Source organism: Callorhinchus milii, unplaced genomic scaffold, assembly GCF_018977255.1.
Source record: "Callorhinchus milii isolate IMCB2004 unplaced genomic scaffold, IMCB_Cmil_1.0 Scaffold5, whole genome shotgun sequence".
Taxonomy (NCBI): Eukaryota; Metazoa; Chordata; class Chondrichthyes; order Chimaeriformes; family Callorhinchidae; genus Callorhinchus; species Callorhinchus milii.
The window spans coordinates 59,931,654-59,949,034 of NW_024704746.1; the positions used below are offsets into that span (position 1 = coordinate 59,931,654).

At 43.2% G+C, this 17,381-nt stretch overlaps 1 protein-coding gene across 1 annotated transcript in view; it reads left to right on the plus strand.

The window, feature by feature from the left end:
- Positions 1–241: 241 nt before the first annotated feature.
- mov10l1 (Mov10 like RISC complex RNA helicase 1) overlaps positions 242–17,381 on the plus strand; it is a 48,783-nt gene continuing 31,643 nt past the window's right edge. Inside the window, 7 exon segments of the mRNA XM_042335189.1 lie at positions 242–439; positions 3,685–3,793; positions 5,121–5,219; positions 5,222–5,307; positions 9,982–10,150; positions 12,185–12,297; positions 14,127–14,317. Coding sequence (XP_042191123.1) covers positions 3,712–3,793; positions 5,121–5,219; positions 5,222–5,307; positions 9,982–10,150; positions 12,185–12,297; positions 14,127–14,317 — 740 coding nt within the window. The 5' untranslated portion in view covers positions 242–439; positions 3,685–3,711.

The following is a 17,381-nucleotide window of genomic DNA, read 5'->3' on the forward strand; positions in this document are numbered from 1 at the left end:
GGGAGGGGCTGTGGAGGGTGGAGGGGAGGGGCTGTGGAGGGAGGAGGGGAGGGGCTGTGGAGGAGGAGGGGAGGGGCTGTGGAGGGAGGAGGGGAGGGGCTGTGGAGGGAGGAGGGGAGGGGCTGTGGAGGGAGGAGGGGAGGGGCTGTGGAGGGAGGAGGGGAGGGGCTGTGGAGGGGAGGGGCTGTGGAGGGAGGAGGGGCGGGGCTGTGGAAGGGGGAGGGGCTGTGGAGGGAGGAGGGGCGGGGCTGTGGAGGGGAGGGGCTGTGACTGCTCACTCTGCACGTGGGCCTCTGACGGCCGCTGACGCTCAGTCCCACATCCGCCGCCAATTTGCCACTTGTTGCCGACGGAGCGGCGACCATTGTGATGTCAGAAGAGGAGCCGTTGTGACGTCAGAGCGGCCGGAAAGGATGAGAGGAGAGCAGCCGCTGACCAGGTCACAGCAGCCACTGACCAGCCAGACACTGACCAGCCCAGACACTGACCAGCCAGACACTGACCAGCCAGACACTGACCAGGTCAGACACTGACCAGCCAGACACTGACCAGCCCAGACACTGACCAGCCAGACACTGACCAGCCCAGACACTGACCAGCCAGACACTGACCAGCCAGACACTGACCAGCCCAGACACTGACCAGGTCAGACACTGACCAGCCAGACACTGACCAGCCCAGACACTGACCAGCCCAGACACTGACCAGCCCAGACACTGACCAGGTCAGACACTGACCAGCCAGACACTGACCAGGTCAGACACTGACCAGCCCAGACACTGACCAGCCCAGACACTGACCAGTCAGACACTGACCAGGTCAGACACTGACCAGCCAGACACTGCTCAGACACTGACCAGGTCAGCCAGACACTGCTCAGACACTGATCAGCTCAGCCACTGACCAGAGCAGCCACTGACCAGCTCAGCCAGTGACCAGCCAGCCAGTGACCAGCCAGCCACTGACCAGCTCAGCCACTGACCAGCCAGCCACTGACCAGCTCAGCCACTGACCAGCCAGCCACTGACCAGCTCAGCCCACTGACCAGCCCAGCCCACTGACCAGCCAGCCACTGACCAGCTCAGCCACTGACCAGCCAGCCAGCGACCAGCCAGCCAGCCACTGACCAGCTCAGCCACTGACCAGCTCAGCCACTGACCAGCTCAGCCACTGACCAGCCAGCCACTGACCAGCCCAGCCCACTGACCAGCCAGCCACTGACCAGCTCAGCCCACTGACCAGAGCAGCCACTGACCAGAGCAGCCACTGACCAGCCCAGCCCACTGACCAGAGCAGCCACTGACCAGCTCAGCCATTGACCAGAGCAGCCACTGACCAGAGCAGCCACTGACCAGCAGCCACTGACCGCCAGCCACTGACCAGCTCAGCCACTGACCAGCTCAGCCACTGACCCGCTCAACCACTGACCAAAGCAGCGACTGACCAAAGCAGCGACTGACCAGAGCAGCTACTGACCAGCTCAGCCACTGACCAGCCCGCCACTGACCAGAGCAGCCAGCCGCTGACCAGAGCAGCCAGCCACTGACCAGCCAGCCACTGACCAGAGCAGCCACTGACCAGAGCGGCCGGCCACTGGCCGGAGTGGCCGGCCACTGGCCGGAGCGGCCGGCCACTGGCCAGGTCGGCCGGCCACTGGCCAGGTCGGCCGGCCACTGGCTAGGTCAGCCGGCCTGAGAAAGTGAGACTGAGAGAGAGAGAGAGAGAGAGAGAGTGAGAGAGGGAGTGAGACTGAGTGAGAGAAAGAGTGAGACAGAGAGAGAGTGAGTGAGAGACTGAGTGAGAGAGAGAGTGAGAAAGAGAGAGAGAATGAATTAGAGAGAGAAACAATGAGAGCAAAGGGCATAGCATCTTGGTGAGTAAGAGAGTGTGGCAGTGAGAGTGAGAATTGAAAGCAAGGAGCTCAGAAGGTAGTTGAATGAGTAAGAGTGACTAATAGAGAGAGAGTAGAGTGGTTGGGCGACTGAGTGAGCAAGAGAGAGTGTGATTGTAAGATTGAGAGCAAAAGGAGTGGAAAAATAACAGAAAGCGCAGGCAAAGAGATAGGTCTTGAGATGGAACTTGAATGAGGGGGGGAGTGAGCTGGAATAACTCCAGGAAGGAGTTCTACAGATCCAGGAGCAGAGGAGCTGAAAGCCCACCTGCCAGTGGTGGAGTGGACATGGTGGAGGATTTGAAGCAACACAATACAAAATTACATTTGTATTGTGCCTTTCACATCACAAGGATGTCCCAAGGCCCTGGACGATCAGGGATGTGGACCTGAGCGGGAGAATTTGGGATCAGTGAGGGTGGTGGAGAGCGGGGTGGAGGACACGAGGGTGACTGAAGGTGTGGTTGAAGAGGATGGTCTTGAGACCAGCGTTTGCTGAATGAAGGGAGTGGCTTGGTTGGTGTGATTGAAGGAGGTTGCAGGTAGGACAAGACCTTTGAAGGATTTGAAAGTGAAAATATATTTTTTAAGGAATTCCTTCTTGTAATTTCCTTGCAATTCTATACTACAGAGGGCTTCTCGAAGGAATTAAAGCAAAGGTTGAAAACTTTTTTTTATTTCTGGAGCATCTAAATGTGGAGGCCATTAGTTTTTTGTTTACTGGCATTGTCACTGCGAAAGTAGGACTTGTTGTTTCAGAAATTTCTGCAATTTTCCACAATTTTCAACTTTAAAGTGCAATGGACTTGTTATTCTGGGAGTTGATATTCTTTGCCTTAAACCTTCTGGAGCTCAGTGCATACTTGGATAGTTAATCAATTCTCATTTCTGCCACTGCACCACCTAGTAGCAGAAACAGAGCACTACAACAAGCAACAGCAGATTTTATATCAAAAGTGGTTTCATCTCAATTTAAACAACTGACAAACTAATTGACTCTCCTCGTAGGAATGGGGGAGGGAGAGGAGGGTCACCTTTGGAGTTGAGTTGTTGGTTTGAATGTGAGATAAGTGTATCTCAGAAGCCCGGTGAATGAGATAAATATACTGTTGTTCTGGTTTATTTTTATTTCTGTCTCTCTGCTTTTTTTAAAAGAGTGTTCAACTATCTTTTTCTGCCTCATTCATCATTCTTTTCATTTTTCTTCCATGTAACATTTAAATCCCTTTTTGTTTTACATTCTTCCTCTTGGCTCCCAATGCCCAGTTTGTATGTAGGAGGGAGAATATTGTTGTTTCAAGAATGGTTTGATTTGTTTAAAAAGATTGTCTTTGGAGCATTGTTTTAGCTAATAGGAGAGTGAAGATTAGTATTGATTGGACTAGGGTAATTCAGCATTTATTTTTACGCATCAAAGCAGGAGGGGCTGTCTTTAAAAGGTAGTTTATAGTGTAATAATTTGATGTAATAATGATCTTTCATTTGATTATAGCACTTTGTCCCTTCATTGAAACATCTCAAAACGCTTCACAGGATTGACTGTAGAGTGACTGTATTTAGAGCCGAGACAATTTTACAATCGTCACTTTGGAACATTCTTTTTAAACCTTTTTACATCTATTTGATATGGAGTAAAGTGTAACAATCTGGCACACTGTTAGGCACAAACAATAAATGTACTTTTTTTTATTCCGTTTCTGAGACTGAAAACAATTCATCACAAAAAAATGTGCAATGACTTATCTGACCATCTGCCATTTGTCAGTATCAACTTTCTGTCTCAATCTATTTAGATCATTTTAAATAAAGAAAACACTACAATGCTCTCCCTTGTGTCGAAAACGTTCGGATTATTGTGGAGAACAGTGGATGACTCTGAAGAGGATAATTGCGAAGATCCAGGTACTAGATTCTTATCCCAAAGCCATTATATTTACAGAAGAAAAAAAGGCTTATCATATTTAGTAATCATACATTAAGTGTCAGTGGCACTGATGCAGGCTCTTTGGAGAGAGTTGTTAAATTGATACTGTGTGAAACAATGCCTCTTATCAGACTGTCACCTTAGTATCAATGAGATATCACATTATTGTTAGCAAATAAGAAGTTGCATTTTAAAAGTGCCTTATTGTCAAAACAACTCAAAGTGCTTCATAAGTCATTACTGTCTACTGTAGATTTTGTAGGCACTACCATTTTCACCAGCTAATTCCCCAAAACATATCAGTTAATCTGGATACTATATAATTTCATGTCGGGAGGACATCTCAAAGCGCTTGACAGTTCTGATGGGCACTCGAACTGGGGGTGAGCCTAGGGTTCGGGGAAAAAAAGGTGAATTTTGAGATATAGAAACGGGAGTAGGCCATTCAGCCCCTCAAACCTGTTCCACCATTCTATAAAATCATGGCTGATCTGTACCTCAACTCCAATCACCCACCCTTGCCCCATATCCCTTGATACCCTGACCTAACAAATATCTATCCACCTCATTCTTGAAAATGTGAATGGATCCACAGTCGTTTGGTTGAGCAAGTTCCAGATTCCCAAATTCTGTTCTGCTGTTTTTGTATCCATAGTGGATGACCTCACACTTCCCCACATTGAATTCCATTTGCCACAGTTTTGCCCATTTATGTAATCTGCCTTAAGTCCTTTTGTAACTTTCTGCTCCCATCTACACCATTTCCTGTGCCTCCTAACTTTGTCGCCTGCAAATTTTTATAATATATATGTGTGTGATATATATTAATATATTATATAATATATATGTGTATTGTATATATATCTTTGGTGAAAAGCTGAGGCTCCAGTATAGACTCCTAGGGAACACCATTTGTCATGTCCCTTCAATCAGCGAACGTTCCCTTTATCCCTACTCTTTGTTTCCTGCCTCCCAACCAATTACCAAGCCACGTTGCAAGGTTACTTCCAATTCCATGAGCTTTCATTTTTCCCAAATATAGAGAACTTTGGAAAATGATGATTAATGCATCTGTAATTTCCTCCCCTACTTCTTTTAATACCCTGGGGTGGAATCCATCAGGTCCTGGAGATTTGTCTAATCTATTTTCTCCATTACCTTTTATTTATATTAAATCCATTTAGTACTTCTCTTTGACTTGAGAGTGTGATTAATTGCTTTTTTGTAAAAAAAATGTACTTGTATTAAGAATAATCATGAAAGTGATGTCTAATATGACTGACTTGTTGATATTTTTTCCCCTAGACTGCACAGAGTACACAAATGTGCACAAAGGCACAGTGACAAGGTTTTGTGGTGACTATGGTTTGGTCAATGACTTCATCTACTTCACTCCTGACTTGGTGCTGGGGGGATGCCTTTGCAAATTGGCCAGAAAGTGAACGTTATAGCCCAAAAGAATGCAACTTCTGGAGGCTGGAAAGCATTAAAGGTAGGACCAGCTGGAGAGAGCAATCTTATTTTTCTGCAATATACACCAGTGATCTATTGAAAGGCGTGTTTTAAAGTTCAGTAAAAAATTCCATACTGCTTGTGAGATAAGATTATGAAGGGATAAGCAGAAGAAAAGAGGAAATGGGATTGAAAGATATGCCATGATCTTAAAAACTTCTTCTGATGCTATATTTTTAAATTGTGAATTCTGAACAGGGACATTTAATGAAGTGCAGTTATTTTTTTAAAGTATGAAGAGTAATCATGAAAGTGGATGAATTGTGATGTCTGATATGATTTCTGATATATTTAAGGTCTAACTGACAATGCTGCAAATAGCAATATTTTTGTTAATCGTCAAAGGGATTTAAAAAAGCAATGACAAGATCTCTATTTTTGTCATTAATATTTTATCTTCAAATATATATTAATGTGCAATAAAAACAGAAGTCGCTGGGAACATGCAACTGGTCAGGCAGCATCTATGGAGAGAGGAAAATGCGTCTCAGGTCTATGACTGGGGGATATTGGAAGGGAGCAGTTTATCAGGGCAAGCAGAGAAGGGGGCGCAGAAAGAAAGACAAAGGAAATATTTAGGTGGAGGACAGGTGTGTTAGAAAATCTAAATAAGAGACACTCGCTCGAATGGATTATATTGGTTCTTTAATACTCAGAATCCCAATGGATTAATACACTCGGTTAATTGCCCGCAGGCAAGGCCATCGTCCCAACTATCTACTAGTTACGATCATACCGGACACATAATTTCTGCGAGTACCACGGCCACCGTCCCAACTATCTACTAGTTACGGTCGTACCAGACTCCTAATTTCTGCGAGTACCACGGCCAACTATTCCCAACTATCCCAACTATTTACTAGTTACGATCGTACCGGACTCCTAAACACGTCAACTGCCAAATGTATTAATTCAGAGTATCCTGCCGCATCCCAAATTGTTAGAAAATAAAATCAGCCAAATCTGTAAGGAAATAACACTAATTCCTTTAATCAGATATCTGTCTGTTTTATTATTATTCGTTCGTTATTCCCCAATATCCCGATGGGTCAGACCAAAGGCTGGTACAATCATCAGATCTTAGATCCGCACCAGGCTTCAGGACCACATCACTCCCACCCTCGCTCGCCTCCACTGACTCCCCATCCCCCAGAGGATCGATTTCAAGATCCTCATCCTCACCTACAAGGCCATTCACGGCCTCGCTCCCTCCTACCTCTCCGACCTACTATCCCCCTACTTACCTGCCCGTACCCTCCGTTCCTCTGGCTCCGGTCTCCTACACATCCCCCGCCCCAACCGCCTTACTATCAGTGGTCGGGCCGTCAGCCTCTCAGCCCCGAGGCTCTGGAACTCCATCCCCCAGTGCCTTCGCCGCCTCCTCCCTTTCCTCCTTCAAGGCCGGTCTCAAGACCTTTCTCTTTGACCGAGCCTTCAGCTCCCCTCTCAACTCTCTACCCCTTCCTCGCTCCCTCCCTTCCCTCCCCTCCCCCTGACCATTTCCCCCCTGCTTGGGTCCTGACCCAACTGTACAGCGCCTTGGGACATCCTTCCGATGTGAAAGGCGCTCTATAAATGGAATCTTGTTGTTGTAGATATCTCGAGTTCAACACTGTGTCTTTCCAGCACACAAGCTTGATTCTTCGTGCTTTCAGTCTTCTTGCTTACAGCTTTCAATCTTCCATCTGATATCCTCAGTCTTAGTGTTTCTAGCTCTGTCTTCCATCTCCCGTACCCTTGTCTCCGCAGCCCGGGACGGCCCCATCTCCCGTATCCTTGTCTCCACGACCCGAGACGGCCCCGTACACAAAGTTATCGGAACTCTTATACCGATGTTCGTCCAATCATGGTGCGGACATTAGATCACCCGGTCGAAATCATACTGGGTTCACGCGAACATCTCATGGGGTGTATGTGCCTCAGCCCACATACACATTGTCCTTAAGACTCCTGTTATCTGATCTAATTGTCTAAGATAGAGAATTGATCAGTTTAGGGCTGTATCTGGTGCTCATTATTTTGAAGTGTGGGATCATTAGTACATTCCTTTTAAGTGACTGGATATTTCTTATCAGTATCCCGGGATGGTACCAAGGTCCTCTAGTTTAAGCAACTTGCTCATTAATTGCTATTCTTGAGGGTTGCCTTTTGTTGCTCTTGAGTGTTAATCATGAGTGTCAGTCCAGTTGCCCCCCACACTTAACTTAAAAGTTAACCCGTTCGCAACATCTATTATGATTCTACGATTATACAAAAAGTGTAAATTCTAACAGGTGTTGATGGTGCAAGTCAAAAGAAGGCAATAGTGGGAGATTATAAAAAGAAAAGATGTGTCTAAGACCCGGAGGATGTCTTAAACGATCCTAAGACACATCTGCAAGTGTCTTAGATGATCCTGTAGAAGAGGGGGGCAGCAAAGCTGAGAGAAGATGGGAGCTGTGATTAAGGTCTGACTGCTAGATATTAATGTGAAACTGAGCTAAACCTGATTATTGGTAGAAGTAGTTGGTTATGGAATCCACTTGCAGAACTAAACTTTAGTCCAGGAACTAAAAACATTGATTTTGTTTCATATCCCATACTTTTGTGCTGATTGAGGTTGAACTTGAGACAATTGAAAACAGACCATTATCGTGGTAATCTTTCTGTGTTGCTATCTGTTTGGATGCACCACATTATGAATGCATTGCAATAATTTTCCAACAATCCTTTGATGACTGATGTTTGATACATTTATCCTGTCCAAATGATACATGTTTGTGTCCTTTCAGCTCCTGGTTGTCTTTTACAATTAATGTTTTGTTTCAACCCAGATACCTTAAACAATGTTGAGATAAAAGTGTCCCAACTCCATGTATTCAATCAATGTCACTGCTGAATGTATATCACTTTTGTAAGACGACTCTTGGTACTGGTCGATTCAAGAGTGCCTCTTGCCTCTTCTCAGGACTGTTGCTTTCTTTCTTTGATTACTTTTCTCCAAAATAATTTTTTCCTTTTCCTGTAGTCCAGTGCCATGGGATACCTTCCCTTGGTTCACTTCCTTTTGCACATTCCAAGTTAAATTGTGCTTTCTTCTACTAAAAGTAGTGGTCTAAAAGGTATAATAATCTTTACATTTGATATACACATCATCAAAACATCTCAAAGTGTGTCAGAGGATTTACTAAAAAGTGTAGTGACTGTGCATCTGTAGGTGAACACGACAGCCAATTTGCACACAGCAATGTTCCACAAACAGCCATTAAGTAAATGACCAATGTTTATGTGGAGGATTGTCGGTCGTGACACCGGGAGAAACTCCCTTCTCTTTTTGAGTAGTGTAATGCGACCTTTACGTCCACCTGAACAGGCAGATAGGATTTGGGTTTGACATCTCTTCTGAAGGACGGTACCTCCAACAATGGAGCACTCCCCCCAGCATTGTACAGGAGCGTCAGCCTTGACTGTGTGTTCAAAGTCTGGTTGCGCTTGAACCTCCATCCTTGTGACTCAGAAGATAGAGTCCTACCAACTGAGCCAGGCTGAATCTAATACAATTAACAGTGATTCCACATTTACTCACTATTGTAACAGTGAAATGAAAGTTTGGGCAGGCAGTGCACAAATACAGCAGTATGGGATATATACCTTCATTGACAGTGAGAAGAAGTGTCTATTTTGCATGCCAGAGAAAATCGAGCAAGCTTACTGTGCAGTGAACGTCCACTTTTAAATTGCCATTTATCTATAGATGTATTTTGTGTAAGGAATGACAGCATCGAGAGATGATAGATCGAAACATCAAAATAACAATGTGTTAGTTAAAATGTTAAAGGTTTTCTTTTTGAAATTAGTATAACACTGCTTATTTTGAGTCTCAGAACATAGCACTAAAAACTGATGGAATTTTTTGGATGAATTGTTTGTCTATTTCCCATGTAACAAATATTCTGTTGACATCTGATATTGCTCACTTGCAGATGTGCAGGCATTGGCAGAGAGTTGAAGGCAGTAAACTAGTGTTAGACTTCAACAGCACTTCATAAACTGTTCCCATGTTTTCATCAAGTCCTTTAATGACAAGATCCATTAGATTAAGGTTTAGAAACTTACTCTGCTGTTACAATTTCCAAACCAGACGAGACCCGAACAATGTGTCCTAATAAATTGTTTACTGATTTTTCGCCCACAAAATACAGTCACTACACTTTTCAGTATATTCTGTGAAGCATTTTGAGATGTCTCAATGATGTCATAAGGCGCTATATCAAATGCAAGTATTATTATTACAGTTATGCTTAATGAAACATAATTACTTCAAAATATTGACGCGCAAGTTTTGATTGCACAATATATACAGGTGTTTCTTTAATAATACACAAATGTGATCATGATCTTGGCCAACTAAGTCGACCATCCAGTCTCTGGCTTGCAGAATTGAAGGTATGTCTGCACTGCCAAGTCTGGTGAATGAGCCAGGGAGGCTGATTCAAGGATCGAAGTTGCCTTCAGCTTAGCTCAGAACAGCCAGGCATTGCCATGCTTTCCATGCAGATCAATCTAAGGAAAATCACCATTTTCTTCGTTATAACCACATGGATGAACACAGTAGCTATTGTAGAAGAGTAAAATAAAGAATCTCTTTGATTTTCTGTGCCTGTTTTTGTTGCAGGTGGAACCTGTAACTCGCGAGTGGGACGAGGATATTACCAGTGACACCTACATAGGCCTTCCCTGTAGAAATGAGCCAAGTACCTTAATTGGCAGCATCACTTCATGTAACAATTATAGTGGCTACATTAACGACACAACCTACTTCCTCATGGCTGATGTTTGTGACGGTGAATATCCTAGTACTTCAAAAAGCTAACTTAGTTTATCCAGTCCTTTTGATGTCACGTATACCAAATAAGAATCCGCTGCATCAAAATTGCACGTGTCGTCCTGTATTTTAGTGGTTAGAGCACTTGCCTCGCAGGTGAGAGGACCTGGGTTCGATTCCCGGCAGGGCGAAACGTTGGGCAAGTTTATAATATAATAATCCTTGCATTTGATATAGCGCTTTTCACATCTTCTAGACATCTCGAAACGCTTCACAGAATATACTGTAAAGTGAATTGACGGTATATTTGTGGGGAAAATGTGGCAGCCAATTGCGCACAGCAGTGTCCCACAAACAGTCGTGGATTGAAGTGACCAATTTTATTTATTGTTTCTTAACGGATTATTATTAGGCGTGTGGAGTGAGAAAACTTGCCCAAGGTTTCGCCCTGCCACGAATCAAACCCAGGTCTCTTGCTTGCAAGGCGAGTGCTCTAAATACTGAGCTGCGGGACTCCACACGCCTCTGTTTACTTAGCAATAAGTAAAAACCCAGTTGTTAGTCGATTAGTGGATCACTTTTCTGGGGGTAATAATCCTTTCAATAAAATAATAATACTTTGGTCACTCAATCCACAACTGTTCGTACGACACTGCTGTGCGCAATAGGCTGCCGCATTTCGCCCACAAAATATACAGTCAACTCACTTTACAGTATATTCTGTGAAGATCTTTGTCAGGTCTCAAAGATGTGACAAGGCGCTATATCAAACGCAAGGATTAATATTGTAAATACCATCAGGTGTTATATAGAAGCAAGCTATTGTCCAAATCAATTGTGTGGTCGATTCCAGTGTAGAGTGTTACTCTCAGACAGAATCGCAATGAAAAGTGTTAACAAAGTTTTACAAACTCAAGTAATTACTTGGTAAAATGGGTTGATAAATTCTCCCTTAGCATCTGGTTTGAACGCAGCCCGTGTTGATGTGTTGATGATACTAAAGGTCATCTCTTTACAATGGCTATACTGGACCTAAGAGAAATAAGCTTTGATCTACTGAATCCATTTCCCAGTGCATACAAGCCCACTGATTATAAATGAACTCTGAAATCGGCATGGTTGCTCTGACTTAATTTGCTCTGAACATTGGTTGGCTTCTGAGCTGCATCTCATTTGGATAATGTTATTTCTGACAATTGACGCAAGTGATTTAGAGATTACTGTATATCAAACTTAAATTTCATCTGGTCTATTCAGTACAGTTTGGGCAAAAATCCTTTATCTTTGCTTCACGCTTGATTTACCTTAGGCAAATTTCCTTACTTTACACACCTCGGTTTACCTTGCAGTAAGTTGGAACCCGGTTGTTAATCGATTGTCGTATCACTTTCTGGGGGTAATAATTCCTCAAAAAACAACTGATCACTCAATCCATGACTGTTTGTGGAACACTACTGTGAACAATTGGCTGCCGCGTTTCGCCCACAAAATACAGTCACTCTACAATATATTCTGTGAAGCGTTTGAGGCGTCTCAACAACAACAAAATTACATATGTATAGCACCTTTCAGGATCGTGGAGGGCAGAGAGGGGAAGGCACTGTCGAAGAGAAGGGTCTTAAGATGGGTCTTGAAGGAGGCAAGGGACGGGGGCGAGGCGGTGGGATTGTGGGATGGAGTTCCAGAGGAATGGCGCAGAGTGGCTGAAGGCCAGTCCGCCAATGGTGGGGCGGGCAAGACACGGAGCAGGTCAGAGCCCATGGAGTGGAGGGAGCGAGCAGCTTGATAGGAGGTCACAAAGGTAGGGGGATCATAAAGCTAAGGTTATAATTTCCCTGCCTGGGATTTTCTTTCATTAATATTTATACTTAATGTCATGTGTTCTGCTGATTCCTCATAACTCAAGTGAACAGAGGTGTGTAGAGTAAGAAAATTTGCCCAAGGTAAATCAATTGTAAAGCAACGATAAACAAATTTTGCCCAACCTTATCATCAATGACACAATAAAGCACTATATCAAATGCAAGGATGATTATTATTATTTTTATTACAGGCTACAAACCCTATAAAGGTGATTGGATACAGGCACAATATTTTATTGATCAAGCTACTTGGAAAAGTCAAGCATGTTGTGTCAAGCCACTTAGATACAAAAGGGTAGATAAGGTGAGTATTATACATTTTTGAAGTTATGCAATAAGATGTAATTTAACAAAAACTAATCCCTCAATATGATTGCGCAGTTGGCGATTCACATTTTATTCTCACCAGATTGATTCCTCCCCTGTTTTCCCCCCAATAGAGGCTTCAGTGAGAAAATTAGTCCACTTTTTAACTACCTACTCAAGACTCTATGTACTCTATGTACTCTTTCCCTATATGTGTGCACCCCAGGTCACTTTAGTTATGAGGAATCAGCAGAACAGATGACATTAAGCATAAATGATAATAAAAGGAAATCCCAAATAGGGAAATGATAAAAGATGCTCTGAAATCCTGTTAATGTAATGCAGCTTTTCAAGGTTGCTGCTCCACAAGTGGATATGTAAGTGGCCTAGCAACTTTTCAATATATTAAGCGTCTTTAATCGCAAGAGTATTTGAAGGGGAGCTGAGACCTTAGCTTTAAGCAGTGCTTAGAATGACTGAAATAGACATGAATGTTTCTGATTGGGAGGTTAACAGCATTTATATGATTATTAAATATATTAACGTAGTTATTAAAATACTACTTTACAATGCAGTTTGGATTATAAGTACATTATACAGGGATGAGGGCGTTCAGTTATGAGAAGAGGCTAGAGATGCTAGGATTATTCTCTTTGGAGCAGAGAGGGTTAAGGGGAGATTTAATAGAGGTGTTCAAAATTATGAGGGGAGAGGGTGAACAGTGAGAAACTGTTTCCACTGATGGGTTGGTCAATAACCAGAGGACACCTATTTTAAAATAGTTGCCAAAAGAACTAGAGGGGAGGTGAGGAGAAATTTTTTCACACAGCGAGTTCAGATCTGGAATGCATTGCCTCAAAGGGTGGTGGAAGCCGATTCGATAGCAACTTTCAAGAGAGAAGTATATAAATATTTGGGGAGGACAAGTTTGCAGGGCTATGGGGAGAGAGCGGGGGAATGGGATTAATTTGGACAGCTCTTTCAAAGAGCAAGCATGGACATGATGAGCCGAATGGCCTCTTTCGGTGTTGTATAATTCTATGATTAGGTCGCCATCAATGTCATTTCCTACATGCTGCAAATACAGTGTACAAGAGGGCCCTAGGTGGAGAACTGTTGACCCAGAAGTCAGATCTTTTAGCTTCCTGCACTTTATTTTTTAAAAAAACAACGTCCAGGTCATCAGATTGCTGCTGAAGTCACGTCCTGCTTTGTGCAATCACAGCTAAGAGAAATGACCCTGGCCGCATCCTGATGACCTGGAAGTCGGGGATGTTAGTGCAGGTCCTAGTTGCCTCCGCTTAAAATACTAAATATTGGACCCATATTGACCACATTAAATATCAGGTTGTCCTGCATGTTACAAGATTGAAACGGGCATATTTCAAAGTTGCTACATAGTTCAACAAGTGTTAGTCTGGTTGGTAATTACTCCCACATCTGAGTCAGAATGATGTGGGTTGGAACTTTGAACTCAAAGCCTAGGATGACACTCCAATGTATTGGTGATGGGGTACTGCATTTTTGGAGGTGCTGTCCTTGGAATGAGATGTTGAACCAAGATCCCATCTGCCTATTAAAGTTTCCACTTTGTGTCCTGGCTAACAATCCTACCTTTCTGATCACATTGGTTATTTAATTTTATGTTTTTTGTGGGAATTGCTGTGTGCAAATTAGCTGTGGCATTTAGCTACAAAACACACCGTCGCCACACGGTGCAATATATCCAGTGAAGCTCTTTAAGATACCCTCCTGACATCAAAGACTATCAAATTCAAGGATTATTATCAGTTTTACCAACCCAGTTACCGTATTTCCTATATACAGGCTCAGATAACCAGAATCTTTCATCGAAGTGGTGTGGTTGATGATGATATAATCTTCACTCTGGATTCAGTCAGACTGCCCAACAATTACTTACCCCACAAAGATGATTGGGTGAACCTTGTGATCATCGAAAGTAATCAGTCGTTATATTCGTGGCGAGCCCTGTGCATGGCCCCCATGGATACCAAAAGGTATGACAAAGTAGCTATTACCAGTTTTTACTGAACGGGTGCCGAATGACTTCACGGTCGGCCTGACTCAGTTGGTAGTACTCCTTCCCCTGATTCAGAAGGTTGCTCGAGTCCCCACAACGAGATTTTGATCTCACACTCTATCTAGGATGACACTCCAGTGGCAGAGCACTGCATTGTCAGAGGTGACATCATTTGGATGAGACATTAAATCTGTGGCCTGTTCAGGTGGATGTTTAAGATCCCATGACTCTATTGAAAAGACAAATTGAGTTTCCCCCAGTGTCACGGCCAACAAATCCCCCTGATAAAATTGCTCATTTGCTTCATGGTTTTCGTATGTTCTCTGAGACGAAAGGTGCTATAGAAGTGTAAAACTGTGGAGGACATATTTTGTTTACGTAAAACAAGGCCAGTTATAATGAATTAACGTGCATTCCACCAATGCACCAATGTGAATGGTCATGTCTATAATTTAGTGTTGATTTCAAAAATCTTCCCCTGATGTATTATCAGAATTTTTTTTAAACAAATGGTTGTGGGTTCAAATCGGCACTTCTCATGCCAAGCTTTTGAGCACTTAATCAAGGCTGATACTCCGATGCAGTGCTGTGCAAAATAGCCTGCCGTGTTCACCTGAAAATAGGCAGTCATTACACTTTACAGTAAATCCTGTGAAGTGCTTTGAGATCTGCTGACAACAGAAAAAGTTGGACACGGGACTCGCCTTATTGCATATGCTTTGATAAAGTGTGTAAAACAATAAATTGTTATGCCTACTGTTTCTTTCCGCATCATATCACATTTAGCCATTTGACTTGCTATCCCGTATCAAATTATATCCTGCTTACATCTGTCATCCACTATGCGTTTCATCTACAAAATATACAGTCAATTCACTTAACGGTATATTCTGTGAACCGCATTGAGATGTCTAGAAGACGGGAAAAGCGTTATATCAAATGCAAGGATTATTATTTCTTGTAACTTAGAAGCATATTGATTCCCCATTATAGTGTGATTTATGATTGGTTTTTCTTTCATTTCAATTGTGCAGAGCAGCTTTTGTTCTTCAAACTGATCTAAAATGTCCCTTATTTTAACTCCTAATACTGTATATCTGGAATGAGATTGCACGCCAGCTCACACTGAAGTGCTGTTCTCTCCAGTTTAATGGGCAAATGGACTCCCAAACCTCTGTAACAAATGCAATATCTTCTCAAAACGAGTTTAGGTGGTAACAGTTGGGGTCAAGCCATCCTTCGAGTAAGGATTAGTTTAAACACAAAATGAAGTTTAAATTGGAGTGACCTTTACGGGAAATTGAATGACCATCGTGGAGCTTCCGCATTGCTGCCTTCTAGAGCAGAAACTTAAAGTACTGGGGAAAATTGGCCGATTTATCGGCTACTATTGATCCCCATTACAACATGGATTTGTTTATAGCAACCCCCTTAGGATATAGACCCTGACATTTCTTTGCAAAAATGGCCGACCTCTAAAATGGCCAATATAAATTATAGAATACAATACAAAATTACATCTGTACAGAGTCTTTCACATTGGGAGGATGTGACATCCCGGGACAGCCAGGGAATTTGGACCCAAGCAGTGTGGGGGGGTTGGGATCAGGGGGGTGGAGGGCAGTGGGCGTAGGAGAGTGGTCCAAAGCGCAGTTGAAGAGGAGGCTTTTGAGCCGTGTCTTGAAGGAGGGAGGGAGCGAGGCAAAGGGAATGTGGGATGGAGTTCCAATAGAATAATGGAGTTGTAATAGAATATTAGAACACAGAAGGAGGCCATTCGGTCCATCGTACCTGTGCCGCTCTTTGGAAGAGCTATCCAAATCAATCCCACTCCCGCGCTCTTTCCCCATATCCTTGCAATTTTTTTTCTTTTTAAGTACATATCCAAATCTTTTTTGAAAGTTTGTTATTGAATCTGTTTCCACCACCCTTTCAGGCAGTGCAATCCAACTCTCTATGTAAAAACAATTCTCCTTATCCCCCCTCTGGTTGTTTTGCCAATTATCTTAAATCTATGTCCCATGGTTACCGACCCACCAGCCAATGGAAACAGTTTCCCCCTGTCTACTCTATCAAAACTCCTCATTATTTTGAACACTTGTATTAAATCTCCCCTTAACTTTTTTGGCTCTAAGGAGAACAATTTCAGCTTCTATAGTCTCTTCACATAACTAAGGTCCCTCATCCGTGGTACCATTCTGGTAAATCTCCTCTGACCCTCTCCAAGGCTTTGATATTCTACCTAAATAAAGATTGGTACCCAGAATTGGACACAATACTCCAGTTGAGGCCTAACCAATGACGTATAGGGGTTTAGCAGAACTTCCTTGCTTTTGTACTCTGTGCCTCTATTTATAAAGCCAAGGATCCCATATGCTTTTGTATCAGCTCTATCAACCTGTCTTGCCACCTTCAAAGACTGTGTATGTGAACCCCCAGGTCTTCTGCTCCTGAACCCCCTTTAGAACTGTATCATTTAGTGTATACTGCTTCTCTTCATTCTTCCTCCCAAATTGCATCACCTCACATTTCTCTGCATTAACTTCATCCGCCATGTGTCTGCCCATTTCACCTGTCTGTCTATGTCCTCCTACAATCTGCTACCATCATCCTCACTGTTTATCACGTTCCCAGGTTTTGTGTCATTGCAAAATTTTGATCTTTATACCCAAGTCCTTTATGTACATCAAAAGAGCATTGGACCAAATACCGACACCTGGGGAACACTACTGTATACTTCCCTTCAGTCTGACTTTGAATTCACATAGTTTAGTGACACTCCAGTGCACTGCTGGGGGAACGCTGCATTGTTGAAGACAACATCCTTTGGATGAGTCTTTGAACTGAGGTCTTGTCTGCCTGTTCAGGTCCCTGCCTCTTCTGGCCCAATCATGGCTTTACTTGAATAGAGAAGGCAGTTTCTCCTAGAGTTCTGGTCAACAATTCCCCATATAAAAATTCATTCACTTCATGGCTGTTTGTAAGACTCTGAACAAAATGAATACACAGTCACTACACTTTACAGCAAATCTTGTGGACCA